The following is a 19,694-nucleotide window of genomic DNA, read 5'->3' as shown; positions in this document are numbered from 1 at the left end:
ATGTTTTTGAAAGATGAACACGGATATGTTCTAATGTACTCATCCGCCTGGATTGGCTGATATCACTTTGTCGGGTTATTTTTTGGTAAGTGTTGCTTAGTCTTTTGTTTTCTATGTTATGATTTGTGAAAGAGGAAAGAAAGATACGAGAGGGACAGTCAAACTCATAGATTGATAACAAACTGACAACGCCATGGCCAAAAATAAAAAGACAAACAGACAAATAATAGTACAGATGACACAACATAGAAAACTAAAGACTAAACAACATGAACCCCACCAAAAACTGGGGGTGATCTCAGGTGCTCCGGAAGGGTAAGCAAATCCTGCTCCACAAGTGGCACCCGTCGTGTTGCTCATGTTAGTACAAACCCGGTAAATAGTCTTATTCGGTAGGTCACATTCGTGAAAAGGGAAGGGTATTGTAGTTACGACATAAGGAGCATATCCGATATCATCTGTGACACGGTTATTCCATAACGGTCAACCAGCTCGTGATTTGAACTTATTTGTCTTTTTGTCGTTGTTTGTATTTCGCCATTACTTTATCAGTTTCTCTTCGACTTATGAGTTATGAATACTCCATAGTAATTTTCGCCACTTTTTTTGTTTGAAAATTAACAAACATTGACAACATTTAAAGAGCAATTTTAAAAAAACTATGGTGGGGTTCGTGTTACTCAGTCTCTAGTTTTCTATGTTGTGCCTTGTATACTGTTGTTTCATTATTTGGTCCTTTTCTCTTTTTTTGGCCTGGCGTTGTCGGTTTATGTTTTTAAATGTGAATGCCTCTTTTATATCTATGGCATCTCCTTTAAATCCATGAAGGTTAGTTTCAGTTGACCGCACTCATCAAAGATACTAGAGTTTGCCATTTTAAGTACTCTTAGAAAAACAAGAACTTATAATGCTAGTTTATAAGGCTCTACAGAATATACGACCATAAGTGTTATTAGCTGGATAACAAACAAGGTGATCACCAGTTATCGGTTCAAAAGACAAAAGAAAAAAGCACATACACAAGTAATATAACGCTAAATTATACGTGAAAACAAACGCTCAAAATAACGGAAAAAAACATGTTGTGTGATTGTGAAAAAAATCCCTGAATAATATGGTGTCAAAGAATGCTCACAATTCCAAAAATATATATTATCATCTGAGTATTTAAATCCGTCTTATAGTTGGTAAACATCGAATGAAATAGTGTAAGTAACATAATTATGAACGAAAGCGGGTTATATATAATAAGACATGTTCTGAAGATTTTTAATATTTAAGGTTGCACGTGAAATTAAGCATGTTGTTTTAAAAGAAATACTCGATGTTAATTTTGAAGCGATTCAAATATGTGTATGTGTTAATGCAGTCATATATTAATGCTGCTTCATCAACAAATTTTACTTTTAGGAAAACAGCTTTTTTAACGTGGTACCAAACACCTTGCCTAAAATGAATTCGGCTCGTTTAATTTTCATAACATTCTGACAAAATATTAACTTTAACCCTTCAATAAAAATATAAAAAAATAAAAAAACTTGAACCATACACTTTATCGGAAAAATTTCATTGGATGTATAGCAGTTTGACAAACACTAATTTTGATCATTGAGAAGCTTAATATTTCCTTAACAATAGAATGTGATTAAAACTTTCAGCTGATGTTTAGAGAATTATATCCCTGTAGTGTTTTAGGATTTTATAACTTGGGCTTTCATATTTTATTGTTAATACTTATATATATATGTGAATGGGTATATGTTGTAAGGCGCTTAGGGTAATTCTAATATTACATAATGCGCCTTTATAAATACTGTATAATAATAATAATTATGTACCACCTTAATGCGCATAAATCATAGAATACAAATTTAAAGAACTTACTAAGAGGATTGCGAGACAACACAATGAGTTTATCGTACCAAGGTTTAGCCGTCTTATATTTTATTCGTTTATTTGTCCTTAGAAAGACGTTTTTATCAAATAAATAGATTTTTGTAAAATTAAGAATCCATTCATTCAGTACCATCCAATGATAATCTTCTAAGCTTTGATATTAACGAGTCTTTAAATTTTTTTTATAAGTGAACTTGCATTGGGTGCATAAGTTTTCTAAGATTTGCAATGAAGTTTGCACTTCAAATTTCCTTTTTACCAGTGTATTTAATTATCTTTTCAACTGGAAGTACAAAACGATTTATATTGACATATGATCAGAAATATTTAGAGGCATTCCTACAAAATAATTCAGCACCATCAACTATCGTCTGTGCTTTACAATGCCTCGAAACAAATTTGTGTACTTTTTATAGTTACAACATTGTTAGTGAGATTTGCTTGGTCCATTCAACTGATATTAACACAGCGCAGATATCGATGCAAACAGATTCAAAATGGGGAATATATGAACCAGAAAAAGGTATATGACTTATGTGTGTGTGTGCTCAAATAATTATCGTTTTTTTTTAAATAATTCAGTTACATAATATTCATATATGATGACCATTTTGAAAGATATCTCTTTTGAATTTTTAAACATATTTTCTTTGGTATTGTACTCTATATCAAATTTATATAGTACAATTCTTTAATCAAAAGTAATTTTAGAAGCCGATTGATTGATTTGTGTTTGAAGCCAATTTCAGCATTATTGTGCTATTTCGTGGCGGTCAGTTTCTATTGATAGAGGAAGCCGGAGTGCCTAGAGAGAACCACCTACCTTTGGTAGGACAACTGACAATCTTTGTCAATCAAGATTGGTGTCACCTGCCACGTACGGGATTTAAACTTACAACCTGTGCGTTGACAGTCTAGTGATACAGTAGCTCAAACTACTTAGACCACTCGGCCACCGAGGCCCATTAAGGAGTTCAGTAAACGATGTCTGTAGGGGTGTGGATCCAAATATACCCTCAGATACGAATATCAGTCTATATGTTCTTTATTCTTTTTAATACGCATGAAAGGATTGACTGAAATACAAAAACAAACAGAAAATCAACACTTTACCATAACAAAATACACACATTGACAGCGAAAACATATAAATATAAATGATCTCTAATCATATTTTAAATAATACTTTCTTATAGTTTCTATGTAATTATTTATCAAATAGTTAACGCAGACAACAAAATATTTGTCTTATACCAGGTCTATATGTATCCATATTAAACATTTCTATGTTTTCTATTTTCACATTTGACGGTATCTCAAATGACATAAATAAATGGTCAAAATACTCATATCATAGTTTACTAAGAAACTTCTATTTAAATATACATATTATTTGACTCATATATAATAAACATATCGTATTGGTTGACCATGGTATTCTAATATAGCGTCAAAAATGTATGACTTCAAAACTAGTTTTATTAATTTTGTATTTTAACATTGTGTCATAGATCAAATTTATTCGTTCAGTGTATGTTCACTTGTTTTTGTTAATATGTCTTTTGATTGAGTAAAGCCATTTCAATTGATATTTTATATTGTGTCTTTCTATTTTGTGATGATACACTATTGTTTCAGGTAGAGTGAAGGTTGACGCCTATTAAAACGGTTAAACCCGCTGCATTTGTTTGCACCTGTCCTAAGTCAGCAGCCTGATGTTCAGTGGTTGTCGTTTGTTGATGTGGTTCATACGTGTTTCTCGTTTCTTATTTTTTATATAGATTAGACCGTTGGTTTTCCTGTTTGAATGGTTTTGCACTAGTCATTTTTGGGGCCCTTTATAGCTTGCTGTTCGGTGTGAGCCAAGGCTCCGTGTTAAAGGCTGTACTTTGATCTATAATGGTTTACTTTTACAAATTGTGACTTGGATGGAGAGTTGTCTCATTGGCATTCATACCACATCTTCTTATATCTATTCAACCACATGCGATGCAAACAAAAATAAGGGTTCCTTTCTAGTGGGGACAGTAATATCTAAAAAATGCTAACATACATGAAAGTGTTGATTTCAAATAAAATAAGATAACCAACTTTGGTCCTAACAATGTCAGAGTGCAGAACTCATGATTCTATTAAACATTCAATAAGATAAAGTACTTCTGTCTTAATTTCACAACTTCAGGTATTCTAGTGGACAATTTATACTGGATTGTTTATGTGTTTATGTGTTGTTGTGTTTGGCTTTTTGTATCAACCTTATAGGTTGCAATTTGGTCGTTGTTTGTTTTGTTTTGCCTTGTTTGCAATAAGAGCGTGATATTGATGATTACCAAACAATTCTATAACCTTTAAGTTAGTAATAACAGAAATGATTTTTTTATGACCGCATAGTACATAACACGGAAAATTAAGCTAGAAAATCTATAAAACAAACAAAACAAAATCACTTATAAATTTAAAACTATAAGAGAATGATTGCGGAAATATAACGGAACATATAGGATGGAAAACCAGATGAATATAAAGGGAAACATATATTAAATAAAATTATCATCGATGCATACATTTTCCATCCACACAGAGAAATAACAGATGTGGTATGAGTGTCAATGAGACATCTCTCCATCCAAGTCACAAGTTGTAAAAAAGAAAAACATTATAGTGTGAATCCGTATACACACAATGCAATGAGTGACCCGCTACTAGTTGTTACATTATATCATAATTTGCTTTAAATTTTAGTAAATTCCTAATAACGGCAAGGAAACATTATTTGTTTGCAGAGGGTAAGCTAGAACACCAATTCGGCCAAACGAAAAGTGCCTTTTTTATTTTTTAAAACGAGGATGATACCGCTGATTATGGAATGCTAGCACAACCAATTAACTATTAACAACATTATTTTTTAATTAACGGTTAGGACATTTTATCATTACTTTTGTTGAGAGTAATTTCAAATAGATAAAACAGCAATTTGTTCCCAGGGAGTGACCCGATGTGTCTTTTCGTGTTGGTAATTCTTTTAGCGGTTTGAAACGTTCTTTTAAAAACACATTAATAATGTAAAAGAGAATAATGAATACTATAGTCAACTATAGAACAGGTTCATGAACAATGATGATCGCCATCCGTTCCGAGGGTCAAACATTCGGCTTTACTTTTGAAGGATATAAAAAAACATACAATACTTATTAATCAGACCTGGTTACTGAAGTTAGGAATAGACTGATAGCAAAGCCGTTATTTCTGAAAATGTTTTGCTCTAAACGATTAAAGTGTTTCAGGTAAAATGATACTCTTGATTTAATGGTCAGCAAAATATGCTTAAAATTAACTGCGTCACGATGGTTAGACAACTGTATTTCTAACGTAATAACTAGCGTGTTGGTTTGTTTTACTAACTTTTTTACTGTAGACTCATACTTTTTAAGTTGTATAATATGATAGTATACTACATGTAACACATTGCTTATCTGTCATATGTGAAGCAGGATCTGCTCACCCTTCCAGACCATCCGAGATATCACAAATTTAAGATGGCGGTTTGTGTTGCTAAGTGTTTGTTTTTCTATGTTTTCTTTTGTATACTGGTGTTCATGTTGTTTGTCTCTTGGTTGTTTTTCGTTTTTTTGCCATGTCATTGTCAGTTCGGTTTCTACGTATGAGTTTAATTATACATTGGTATCTATCACCGTACGGTGAACTATAGTTGTTAATTTCTGTGTCATATGGTCTCTTGTGAAGAGTTGTCTCCTAGGCAGTCATACCACATCTTCTTATTTATATATAACACATTTTTTGTTATTTTCCGGTAAATTTGAAATATCATGTAAAGTCAAAGTTGATCTTTACCTTTATTTTATTCCAATTATTGCAAAACATATAGAGTGAGAACTGGTGATGTCCACATTATCTTTTAGGATAGATCATTTAAAAGTCTTGAATCCTTTGCATTTATCTCTATTTTAATCCATTTTTCAATTGTTCGTCCTCTTTTGAAACACACACTAAAGAAATAAGACTAGTACACGTGGGAGTCAAAGTAATGAAAAATGTTGATCAGTAACATAATTGATAATGAATATATAAATATGAATAATCTGCATAAGTCGTTAATGAATATCTGATGGTTTTTATCAAATAAGACAAAATCTTTTGCTTTCAATCTTTGGATTAATGTATATACATTATCTTCTTATCTGAACAAAGAAATGAAATTACTCCGGTATTTTCTTATCTGATGAATAAAATTGAGAATGGCAATGGGAAATGTGACAATGTGACAACAACCCAACTAAAGAGAAGAAAACAGCCCAAGGCCAACAATGGGTCTTCAACACAGCGACAAAATTCTGCACCCGGAGGCGGACTATAGCTGGCCCCAAACAAAAATGTGAATTAGTTCAGTACTTGGACAAATATACTTGGACAAGTTAATGTTAATTTTCGATTTTGAATCCATTGAACATGTTGAATAATGACAATTAACAAATGTAGTGGATTGTTATCTAACCTGACAAAACGGGAAAAAAAACAATAATAAAAGTAACGGGAAATACTTTGGATTCATTTATATTCGTTGGATACCTATTGTCGTGGATTTCGTAGGCACAGGGGAACCACAAATTTAAATGTTTAACGAATTACAAATTTCCTAAAGGAATATATGCAGACTTTGCCAAAACCACGAAATTTTACATCTACGAAAATGCAAGTTTTCCTCAAACCACGAATATTGGTAACCACGAAAATAAATGAATCCACAGTAGTAAGAAATTGCAAATATTAATTGTCATATGAAACGAGTTTCTTGAAATTTTAATGTTATCGAAATTATTGACCAAATGCATGCATATATGCTAAACTATGGGCTTTGCTCATTGTTAAAGGCCGTACGGTGACCTATAGTTGTTAATTTCTGTGTTATTTGGTCTCTTGTGAAGAGTTGAGTTGTCTTATTAACAATCATACCACATCTTCTTTTTTTTAAGTCTTGTATGGACATTTTTTTTTCTATATTTATAACGAGTCTATGACGTATTATCGACAAATACTATTACATTCAATGATTGCTGATAGCAAGATACTTAACTTTCGATTTTATTGCCGACGTTTACTGGATGGTGAAATTGATAAACAATAAACACAGAAAACACGGAAAACGTGACAAATAAGTGAATTGTTTTCCCCTCGCACTTGCGCTGTGCGGTGGCCGAAGTTATAACGAGTAGTCTCGTAGGTAAAGTAACTGCATACGAGAAAATATCCAAGGATTAGTGTCTGGGAAGACAATAATATCGGTACATTTATGAAGATTTTGTTTATATAAAGGATTTCTTTTAAAAGAAAGTTCACGTTCAATTATTTTATAGTAAGACTTAGCCATTCAAGTATATAAAACATATACAACTTTGGTTTAAATATGAAGTTTCACATGACTTTAAAAGGCACAATTTTATATTCATGACATCCAGGAAGGCATTTGGGCATGTTATTTAACAGTTTACACGAAAAAGTTAGACCAAAGTTAGACCAAGACAACCTTCACAGAGTATCGACACTCCCTAAATATCAATAACCCTAAACTTCATACAGATAACATTTTGAATAATCAATACATAGCTGTTAAAGCCTGTCTACAAATTTAAAATATTTAATGATTAATTCTTATTTGTAGCATGTCCAAATGACTGGGACTTATTTCAAAGCTACTGCTACTACTTTAGTGTGGATGAGAGCAATTGGACTGATTCTAAGGTTTGGAAAATACTTTTATAGAAATTTAACTTAAATAATGGAAATTCTGTCCGGCTTACTGGGCGTTAATCAATCTATCAAGCAATTTGAATATAGCAAAGATATTAATAAAACTTTCCCCTTGTTACACTATTTTAGAAATTATATCCATTTGTTTTAACAGTGCTATTTATACACATAAGATATTATCCTGTTAAAATTTGTTTGGCGTTTTAGTAAAATTTATTTCACTTCTTTTAATAGCAGCAATTTGATAAAATATTGTGACGAATATAAACAGTGCCGAAGTGTAGGAAAAACAATAAAGATATTTTTTCTCTGCATTTACAAGGCTGAAATGACATTTCTATAATTTATTTTAGTCATCATGCCAGAATCAAGAAAGTATGCTAGCAGAAGTAGTCTCAACAGAACAGTTAGCCTTTTTGACTACGAAAGCTGGTGAATATGGATCGAGTATGTCATTCAAACACCAGATAGTAAAACAAAGTAATATAAAAGTTATTTAGAGAGTATGACACGCTACTGACGTAGATACTGAAGTTGACATCCCAATAAGAGTATCTTCAAGATTTTTTAAACTGTATCTATCACCCTCTTATTTTTCTTGTGTTATAATTAAACTGTTATAATTCTGTTGCTTTTTGCAACAAAACCTGCAAAATGTGTTTAACAAAAACTTCATACTTCTGATATTCCAACTTTCATTTATCTTGGTAACCAAAAGGATCCACGTTTTGCATTCGATTATTTTGTTTCACTGACTTTCTGGAAATCAACAACATAGGTCTTGAATAACAGTTAAATCATATTTTGTCTCATAAGGAGTGGTACTAGGTATTTTCTAAAAAAATTGGTCCATAAGTAAATGCTTGTCTCTTAAATATAGTCTTGCTCATTGAGTACAATGGACGAATGACTATCATATGTTTGACTAGGTTTCGGTACCTTCGAATGAAAGAAGGTGGTTAAACGACGTCTAACAGCGTGACAATATTTTCACTTGTATTACAGAGATTTTATTTTGATTGGAGTAAAGAAATTTCAATGGCAGTTTGGGTTTATCAATATATTCTATAGAACCTGACGTACATTCCTTCGTACATATGTGATTTATAATGACACCCCTTAATGGCAATGATAGTCAAAAAGGTGCATGAACGTCATTACAATCTGACGAAATCCCGTAAATGTATGTAATTTTGCATCCCCAATATCGTTACTATATATTTGTACACCTGAATCATCCAAATATACTCTCCTCCGCGAAAGTTTGAAGTTAGTTTGTGTTTCAATATGGCCTGACATACTTCCACGCATTTGACGTCCTCATCCTCAATCACACTGGTATTTCACGGCTTTATGTTAACATCTGAAATCCGTTTGTTGTGGTAGACATAATTAGAAGATAAGGTACGAAGGAAGCAATCGGAAACCATTTGTTAAAAAAAGAGAAAACAACATTGCAAAAAAGATTAAAAAAAAAAGGCGAAAAAACATAAAGTATACTAGCCTTTCTACATAATTTTGTAAATATCAAAATAAACCAATGAAACTTGTTTTTTTAAACAGTCATCTACAATAAGAGAAAAATATAACAAAACATTTGACTGTATATTCATGCACGCCTTAGAAAATAGTAATATTTTTTTTTGTTTATAAAAAAACTAATGAATGCAAGGGGAACAACCAAAGTTTTTCTTTGACATTTTTTCATACTAAGAGGAATAACCCAATGTTCACTCACTATTTTTATTTTGTATAGTCTGTTTCATCAATTATCTGGCAAAGAACGAAATCATTTTCTCTGTAATGTTTTTATACGACCGAAATATTCTATAATGTAAATTTTTTTGGGTGGATTCATACACATGTATCTTTTGAAATTTCAAATTTAAAAAAAAACAAAAAATTTTGAGGGTGGTGGATTTTTTTTTTTTTTTTTTGGTGGGGGGAGGTCATACTATTTTAAAATTTTTTTCCAAAATTTCAAATTTTTTTCAATTTTTTTAGGAGGGGGGGGGGGGGGCGTGAGGGGGGGGGGATTTTTTTTTCTCTCTTTTCTCATAATATATTGGTTTTTTTTTCGTTGGCTATTCGTTATGTCATTGATGACTTTCAAAGGTTATGACGATGTACAGTTTGTCCATGGGACAAGGCTCGTTTATTATTATATTGAAATTGAATAACTCGAGTTGATATCAAGCGATATTCCATTCTCACTCGTTATGAAGCCTATAAATATATAATATATAACAGGTTAACTAAGTATTGTGCAAACATAAAGCATTGGACACTGCAGACTGAGTTGAACTGATGCATCAACCATTATTCAACACCCAATGGCTTATTAATGCAAGATGAGAACATGATCTAATGATATATGAACTTTGAGCCTACATGTACTCTACACTAACACAACAGATTTACACACTGAACCAGATAATAAACAGTCAAGACAAAGATACTACCAAGAAACCACTAATGTGGTTGAATTTTAGTTATGAAAACCATGTAAAAAAATGGAAGTTCATCACACTTGCAGCAATACAGGTGCTCAATATGTGACATGTCATATTTTAGAAGAATAATGTAGTAAGGCATGTACCTGCAGCAGGAACAATTCTGCTGGAGATTCGGGGATGCGGACCTCAGCTTGTTTAAGTTTGTGAACTGATTTATACGGAGACGATGGATGCCAAATGTAAAAGCGCTATCTAAATATCAAAGAAAATGAAACCCAAAAACAGTGAAACAATATATAATTTATTCATGTACTCCAAAGTAAAGAAATGGAGCATGCAATGACTTCAATAAATAGCGCTAACCATAATTGGAAGTTTAGGAAATTCACAGCTTTCCTTTATTGGACTGAACTTCAGTCTTTAGACTATTTCATATAATGCTTACAAACCAGTTATATAAAATGTACAAGCCTAAGTCTATCAAAGAAGGTTATAAATGATTTGCGACGATGCAAATACTAAATTTTACAATATAAAAAAATATCTTTAACAAATGAATTCAAAATACCAATATCTATTCAATTTCACAAATATGAACTGAATTATCATCATGTAAGTCATTGAATAAAGAAATATGAAATTTATAGTTTTAAACAAGGGAAATATCAATGACATAATTATCCTGTCTGCCAAACACAATTTGTTTTTTTAAGGAGAGAAGGTGCAGGCAATATTATTTCAAGCCATTTTTTTTAATTTTTAGTAAATGTTTAATGTCTATTGTTGTGTTATGCTTGGATTAATTTATTAAATACTTTTTATCATGAAGCCAGATATGCACATTCTGAAACTGATTATACTACTAAGGGAGACAACTACATATGTACTTTCATATTCAGTCAACGTGCATCACTATGCATTATATATAAATTATGCGACAAAGAGAAATGCTTTTGTTCAATACAATGACTGTACCTATAATAACAAATAAATGCTAATAACAGAACTAATGGTGGAAATAAGCAAAGATTTACGGTCCGTTCAGGATAACTGTATGTGTCTCGTGAAAATAGGTTGTGATTGCATTGCGCATTTCAACTTCCTGTAAAATATAGAGTTATCGTCCTTTAAAACCTAACGGCAGGTAGAAAGGCTAAGTATACAAACACTTTTGAGGAAACTGAAGATCGAACACTCAGTTCCAGCTTTACAAGTTTCACCCATCATACTAACAATTCCATGTAACAATTCGGTGGTTAGTCACATTCGTCAGTCGCAATCGAGCAAAATGGACAATATTGTGTCTTCGGCCAGTTGCACATATCAGATATAGATATTCTTTAAAGTTTACCAAATAGTCAAAGCGTCCGTAAAACTTTCGAAGGGATGATCTAACTTAAGCATTCGTAATCCTTGATTATTAAGCTTCCTAGCAAGTAACCTTCAAAATAATCTATACAAGCTAAGTTGAAAATAATGCTGTTTTAAATATCATTTTTATGTAGGTTACTTTTATAAAAGGAAGTAAAATAACAAAAATACTGAACTCCAAGAAAAATTCAAATCGAAAAGTCCCTTAACGAATGGCAAAATAAAAAGCTCAAACACATCAAACGAATTGAAAAAATAAAATAAATTTCATTAACATAGTTCTCCATTCAGATCTTAATAGCTTTAACAATGTTTCTCAGACATCTGTTTTTTTTTAGATAAAATAATAGTAAAACAAAATCCTATTAAACACATATTGCCTTTTGGAGGCAGTTGTATTTAATATTGAAGTTTATAGGTCAAATATTGATCTTTTGGAACTATTATCAACTAAAAAAAAAATTGAATATCTTCTTATTTCGTTGACAATAAATGCCGGTTAAGGGCTGGATATTCATGATATTTATAAGTTGAATTTTTAAAGGAATTAATCTATAATACGCGTGTAATGTTTGCATTAACGCTTTTAATTGTTAATAGGAATCTGCTTACGTATACACTATATGGACCTTTTGTTGTTAACGTTTACGTAATTTGGTCCCTGGTTCCATTATTGGAATACCACATATTCATATTTCTATATTTATTAACCGGGGTGAGATCCTGAGATTAAAAACTACTCTAACAGCATTATGATGTAAAACGACTCAAAAAGATGCGACAAAAGTATTGCCAGCATCATCACAAATTAGTTGACCGATATGAAATGTTTGTGTCTCCACTCATAAGAGAAATATTTTCGGTCTTAGATTTTAAGATAGTAAAATATATAGTTGTCTGATCTGTAAATCTACCGATTGTGATCTACTCCAAATATGTCCCTTTGACTGCAATTTGCATCTCAGATTATGCCTACATGGCAGGAGACGCTTACCCTGTCGATGCATACAGTATATATCCATTTGGCGTTCATGAAATGTCCTCAGATTTGTTAATTTATTCTTGATTTGCATCTTAACGGATTTATGATATTTGAACATCGGTTAATGTCTGTTGCGTGCAGTGGCGGATCCAGAAATTTTCATAAAGGGAGGAGGCTGCCCTAACATGGGACCCGTTACAGTCATGCTTCAGTAATTCCAGATATAATCAACCAAATATTTTCCACAAAAGGTGGGGCGCCCCCCCCCCCCTCCCTCCCCCCAATCGGCCCCCCCTAGATCCGCCTATGGCGTGTATTTAAAAGCTTTCGATATTTCTATGAAATGAATAACCTTGTTTTTTTTAAGAATTCTATCTTTAGATCTTTGGTCTTTCTCCTTGGTGTGGTCTGCAGAAGTATATATCAGGACACTTCCTGACCTTTTTCGGATACCCATGTAATAGATACAGGAAGATGTGGTATGAGTGCCAATGAGACAACTCTCCATTCAAGTTACAATTTATAAAAGTACGGCCTTCAACACGGAGCATTGGCTCACACCGAACAGCAAGCTATAAAGGGCCCAAAAAAAATTACTAGTGTAAACCCATTCAAACGGAAAAACCAACGGTCTAATCTATATAAAAAACGAGAAACGAGAAACACTTATAAACCACATCAACAAACGACAACTACTGTCTTGAATAACAGTTAAATCATGCACTTCATATTCCATTTCTGTCGCTCATTGATATTATGTTTTTTATAATTGGGCTTAAAAATTTAAAATTTACTCTTTTTCAATAAGTAAAATTATTATCAATTGACAATCGTGATTGGAATATAGAATAGGAATTGATACATTATTGTCTTTTTAATGAGAGAAGCGAAAGATTCCAAAAGGAGCATTCCAACTCATCAGTCGAAAACAAACTGACAATTAAGGTATTTTTAAGGAATAATGATCGGCAATTATGTTTAAACTGTTTGAATTGAGTAGAAATAAAGGTTTTTAAAAAAATTTCCTTATCAATAGCGAAACCAAAAAACTTCCAAGATGTTCTATCGATAATCAATTTTCAAGCGGTGTCGGACTTGAAATAATGGACATCTCTGTTGTTAATTAAGAAGACAAACAAATCAAAAACAATCAAAAGTTTACAGATACCAACTACTGGGAATGAAACATTATTATTTCTATTTTACAAAATAAATAACTATTAATTTGTTCATATTAGAGTTAAATTCGTTTTGTTTTAGAATTCTATTTTTTGGGAGGGTCCGACATTGTGACTGAAGGAGAATGGATATGGACAACCAGTCGAACGAATTTTACAGTGACAAACTGGACACCCAGCGCACCAAGTGATGATAAGGGAAAAGAAAATTGTCTTGAAATGCGCAAAGGTGCTGGATATCAATGGAATGATGTACATTGCGACAAGAATAAGACTTATATCTGTCAAAGACCGTAAGTATCTGAAATTAGAATCAAACGTATGTGGATTCGTTATTATTTATGGGATACCAATTTAGTGGATTTCGTGGGTAAAGTTAACCACCTTCGTCTTTTTGTCTCTATTTTTATATTTGAGTATTTTTTTTTAGTTGTTTTTGTCTTTTTTTTGATAACCGCGAATTTCAATGTTCGATATAGTTCAAGTTTTCTTTAGGCTTGAACCACAAAATCAAATATCCATGAACGAATTTTCCTCAATCCATAAAAGTTGGTACCCACAAAAATGATTGAATCTACAATATATCTGTTAAAATAGCGTAAGTATCTAAACATAGGAACGAGTTTTATCGGTAATGAGACCTCACGTGTCTGAGCTTGTAACAAGTTTAATCTGTAAACTACTGTAGATATCTAAACTAAGGAATAAGTTTTTTTGACCTTTTTAACTTTTTTGATTCGAGATTCTGTTGAAGATGAAACGCGCGGCTGACATATCTAATTATAAGCCTAGTATCTTTGATGATTCTTTTTAATATATATATAAATAAGCTGTTGTAACAGGGGTAATTCTGATAGTATAATGCAAATGTGAAAACTACAATGGTAATATTTAAACAAGTAAACTATGCTAACAATCAAAAGTCAATGAACCATGATTGAAAGTGCAAGAACAAATTACCTTCATGAAAATGAGAACTGTCAATGCTTGTTAAACTGTAATTAAAATATCATTGACGTATCATAAGTGATTACATAAAACTAACTAAGTACAAACTTTAGTTTGATTTTAAGTTTTCAACATTTTTAGAAAATTGAGTGGACCCGTTACTGTGGCAAGTCAACAACAGTGAAATGATCTACTGCGTATGCATCGCACTTAAGAATATGCTTATGTTCATTTAATATGCACAATATGAGTACACGGTGGTATTATGAAAGCTGGTTTGTCATACGTTATTTTCTTCCCACCTCAATTTATGTATCGTTGGCACGGCTTAAGTCAAATAAATGAAGCAGATCAACTTATATGTTGTATTTTTTTTGGTAATGTTTTATTCCAAATATCGGATAATGATGATGATGATGATGATGATGATGATGATGATGATGATGATGATGGTGATGAGGAGGAGGAGGAGGAGGAGGAGGAGGATGGATGGCTGCTTAACGTCCAGCGAAAATCAAATGCATATTCAGGACGGGAAATTGTGAATGTAAAATGAATATTCATCCTAGTTTGTACTAGACCAACACGCTGAGCCGAATTTTTACTAGTTTATAAGGTAACACTTAGCAGGAAGATATTTCCCCCTACCGGGACACATTATTCTGACTCCTACCCGAACAGTCTTTGCCTTTACCCCTTAAATCAGCGAGCTTAATGGAGGAGCAGTAAAGATCAAATTTAAAGTCTCTTGTTTGAACCTAATACCCCACGCATTCGATATCACACATTCTTGACAGAACGATAACAGACGAAATAATACATTTGAAGGAACAAGTCAATGCAATTTTATGTTTTCTTTATTTATCTCATTAAGTTTATTATCAATAGTTATTGTTACATTGCAATGATGAAAATAGAGAAGAGCAACATGAGCAAAATATTATAATTTGTTGAGATTTATTACTTAGATCACCCTGAAAATTCCTGCACTTTGTTTTATGTACGGGGATACAACGGGTACAGTACAAAATGAGACAAAATCGCATTTTGCTTCTTCATCATTTAAAAAAATCTACATTGGAAAAAGCACATTTCATATCACAAAGTTATAGATAATATAATAAATGGTATTAGACGTGTGTTAACTATATACGACATCCCTAACACTTGACAATAGTATCCGACGAATAATTTGCCTAAATCTATATATTCCTTTCAGAACTTTTGTGAAAGCAAAAACAAAACATGTTCTAGATACAGATAACAGTACTTAGTAGAAATATTTTATTCAACGACACATTAAATAGTTGTTGCATGTGACAACCCACTAAGCAAAAATGATTATTTAAAGTAACAGGTATTTACAGTCTTTAACTTTTCAAAATGGTATGATTTAGAATTATGTAAACGAGTGCCACATGTGGAACAGGATCTAAGTATCCATCTGGAGCACCAGAGAAAACCCCCAGTTTAGGGTGGGGTTCGTGTTGCTCAGTCTTTGGTTTTCAGCGTTGTACTTTTCGTAGACTATTGTTTTAGCATTTGGTCTTTTTTCGGGGTTTTTTTTGCCATTGCGTTGTCAGTTTGTGTTCGACTTCTCCCATTTGTTCTTTCCGCCATTTTTACAGAACAAACTGATTGTATCAGGCTTTCCGTTTCCATCCGAATTTTTCTAGGTACCATTTGGCAGTTAAGGTTGTTCGCTGCTCTGGTTTTTGACTTTTTGTCAGATATTCGAAATACTGTAATGTTATCCATGTAGTGCTTATAAAAAAATTGCCCACTAACCCCTTCTTTTCTTTTCATAATTTTATTACATATAGTTTGAAAAGCCATTTTCAAAACTCTTTCAAAATCCTTCTCATTTTTCATAGTTTTTGAAAGAAATAAGATGCTACTGTTAAATTTATGAAAATCTAGAGAAAACCATTTCCCGCCAAATTTTCAATTGATTAAATCTCAAAAACAAGAACACGGACCTATATTTGTTTTCTGCTTTTTAAGTTCTGTTATTCATATACTATCAATTTATACCAGTCTTTTAAAAAGTATTTTGAAACAGAGTAGCGAACATCCTAAGAGCGTGACGTATGGTATTGACTGTTGTCTATCTTGATAAATATGTTAAATTTTGACTCTCAATGTTTTTAGGTTTTATTTTAAATTCTCTCTCAAAGATGTCTCGTATAGAGAAAGTGTCTGTTCTCTGTAGGTTAAATACCCATACTAAATGTTTTGGGATCCAAGATTTGGCGTTTTCAAAGCAAATTTTCTGTGTCTACCAAACTTGTCCCGGACTTCCATTAATCAGCCCAAAATATATATCTGGATGGAGAGTTAATTTGGATGGAGAGTTGTCTCATTGGCACTCATACCACCTCTTCCTATAACTATCTCATTTTATCCTAATCTACAATTCGACCATTCTATTGAGTACAGTTAAGTATTGATCAGAAGTAGGACAAAATAATCTAATAATAAAACAATTTCTCACGATAACAAATTTATTGTTCAGACACTTGCTAGAAAAAAGTAAAATAACAAAAATACCGAACTCCAAGGAAAATTCAAATAGGAAAGTCCCTTATCAAATGGCAATATCAAAAGCGGAAACACATCAAATGAATGGAAAACAACTGTCCTATTCCTGACTTGGAACAGGCATCTCCTTATGTAAAAAAATGGTAGATTAAACCTGGTTTGCCAGGTGATGCTGAATAACAAATGAAACTTGATGAAGTTTTTATAAATCTTTTTTTTTTTAGATTGCTTTAAAAGTGCTAAAAAGGACGTCATAACAAACAAAGGAGTACAGCAGCATATGATTGCATCATTTTATGATTACATTTATGATAACAGTTGTGCTAATTCAATTTATTATATATTTATACTATGTTCGAAAGTATTCAGTTTATTTTAATGAAAATAATTATAGAATTAAAGCTTAAATGACTTGTTTTGAAATTTTCAATCTAAAGTTTGAGTTTAAAAATTTGAGATCAATTCCAAGAGTTTTTGGAGTACATATTTTTAAGAGGAAATCATGTAAAAGTTGGAAATATTGATTGTTTGTATTATGAATTATATTACATTATGGTAAATAGTTACCGAAAGTACCAGGCTTATAATTTGATACGCCAGACGCGCGTTTCGTCTACTTAAGACTCATCAGTGACGCTCTGGTCAAAATAGTTAGAAAGCCAAACAAGTTTAAAGTTGAGCATTGAGGACCCAAAATTCCAAAAAAATTGCCAAATACGGTTAAGGTAATCTATGCCTGGGATAAGAAAAATCCTTTGTATTTTGAATAATTCAAACTTTTGCAAACAGTTAATTTTTACAAAATACCATATAATCGATATACATGTCAACACCGAAGTGCTGACTACTAGACTGGTGATACCCTAGGGACGAAACGTCCACCAGCAGTGGCATCGACCCAGTGGTGTAAATAGTTATCAAAGGTACCAGGCTTATAATTTGATACGCCAGACGCGCGTTTCGTCTACATAAGAATCATCAGTGACGCTCTGATCCAAACAGTTAGAAAGCCAAACAAGTATAAAGTTGAAGAGCATTGAGGACCCAAAATTCCACAAAGTTGTGCCAAATACGACTAAGGTAATCTATGCCTGGGATAAACTGTTGTTTATTGTTACAGTAGTAGCTTGTACTTTCTAGATTTAACTTCATCGCTCATACAAAAACAGATTTAGATTGAAGCTATTAATATATAAAAATTGTAGAAATCGTTAGAGGTATATGACCAAAAGAGACATAATTCAGCTAAAGACAACTCTTCCTGTTGGAGTTAGAACCTTTATTTTTTTTTTAGTCATTTTTTTCATTTATCAACAGGAAATTTCAGAAAAAATCAATAATGTTGAAAATCTCACAATTTATAATTTATAAAGAGCTATTTTTTGAAGATCTTTCCGATTCTATTTGAATTATGATGCACTCCTGATTCTTAACAGTTGTCTTACGATTGCCAAAATGTTACGGAAAGACTTTATAAATGTTAGATGCATTTATAAAGTGATGACACAACTATCTCTTTAAAAACAAATATGTAGAGTTTATTGATATGGATTTACGATTATTACTGACGTACACATGTGGAGTGCCACATGTGAAGCAGGATATCCTTACCCTTACGGAGCATCTGCTATCACCTCTTATATTGGTGGGATACTTGTTGCTCAGTTTTATGTATTGGTTTGAAGCTTGTTGTTTGGGGTTTTCGTTATTTTTCATTTTTCCCATGATTTATCGTTCATTCTTCGAGTAAAGAGATTTGATTCTCTCATATGGTATCATACGACCGTTTTTATTGACTTTCTTTACTTTCCTTGAAGCTGTTCACTTTTGCTGACCTTCCAGTAACTATCTATATATGGAACACCATGACAATATTTGGTTCTTTAATGTATTGAAATTCTAGTATTCGACTGTGTGATGTGTCATATACACCCTTCACAAATTAAGGTTGAAAATAAATACTAGTATAATGTTCAGTAAAGAGAGGTTAACATGATAAGGTTTTTAGTGATTATGAATAAAAGGAAGTCACCATTAAACAACTGAACTGAAATGTGTTCTCTTAATATTTGCTTAGTGACAACAGTATACTCATGTGCTCTTTTTTAATTACATTTGAACCTCTTTGTATCAAAAACTCGGATAAACCAGGGTATAAGGAATTAGATATTACAGCATATTGATTTCTACTTTCATATAAGCTCTGCACCTAGTTGCATTTAATATTATTATTTTAATTGTGATCCTCACATAAATCATTATCATTTTGATCACAGAAAGACTGGTGTATGAGTGTAATTCTTCCCAATAGGAGTTTGAAGACTACAGCTGACACATTTCAAATTTATGACACGGTTAAAGTTCCTTTGATTTTTGAGATTAAATAGGTCTGCCTGAAGATTATTCAAAACTGTTATACACATGTGTCGAATGTCGTCCAAAAGGTACCAAAGACAAAATGCAATATTATAACTAAAATAAATTGCATAATGTTTTAATTTATTCTGCAATTGAGTGTCTTATCATACATTAACAGCCCAATCGATATCGGTAGCC

The 19,694-nt window shown here is 32.2% G+C and overlaps 1 protein-coding gene across 1 annotated transcript; it reads left to right on the top strand.

The window, feature by feature from the left end:
- Positions 1-2,249: 2,249 nt before the first annotated feature.
- LOC127721015 (perlucin-like) lies at positions 2,250-17,460 on the top strand. The gene is made up of 5 exons (XM_052227723.1): positions 2,250-2,419; positions 7,574-7,653; positions 8,016-8,109; positions 13,732-13,942; positions 17,363-17,460. The coding sequence occupies exons 1-5, from the start codon at positions 2,377-2,379 to the stop codon at positions 17,370-17,372; spliced, it is 438 nt and encodes a 145-aa protein (XP_052083683.1). The 5' UTR covers positions 2,250-2,376; the 3' UTR covers positions 17,373-17,460.
- Positions 17,461-19,694: the final 2,234 nt, after the last annotated feature.

This window comes from Mytilus californianus, unplaced genomic scaffold, assembly GCF_021869535.1.
Source record: "Mytilus californianus isolate M0D057914Y unplaced genomic scaffold, xbMytCali1.0.p SCAF_11, whole genome shotgun sequence".
NCBI lineage: Eukaryota > Metazoa > Mollusca > Bivalvia > Mytilida > Mytilidae > Mytilus > Mytilus californianus.
The sequence above is the reverse complement of the archived record's forward strand: the minus strand, read 5'-3'. Positions and strand labels throughout refer to the sequence as shown.

What these genes read in the sequence shown, in the direction of transcription:
- LOC127721015 (XM_052227723.1), top strand. Translation starts at nt 2,377, where the DNA reads ATGCAAACAGATTCAAAATGGGGAATATATGAACCAGAAAAAG. An exon ending in GCAATTGGACTGATTCTAAG is followed by an intron (nt 7,654 to 8,015) that starts GTTTGGAAAATA and finishes AATTTATTTTAG; the next exon opens with TCATCATGCCAGAATCAAGA. An exon ending in AGCTGGTGAATATGGATCGA is followed by an intron (nt 8,110 to 13,731) that starts GTATGTCATTCA and finishes GTTTTGTTTTAG; the next exon opens with AATTCTATTTTTTGGGAGGG.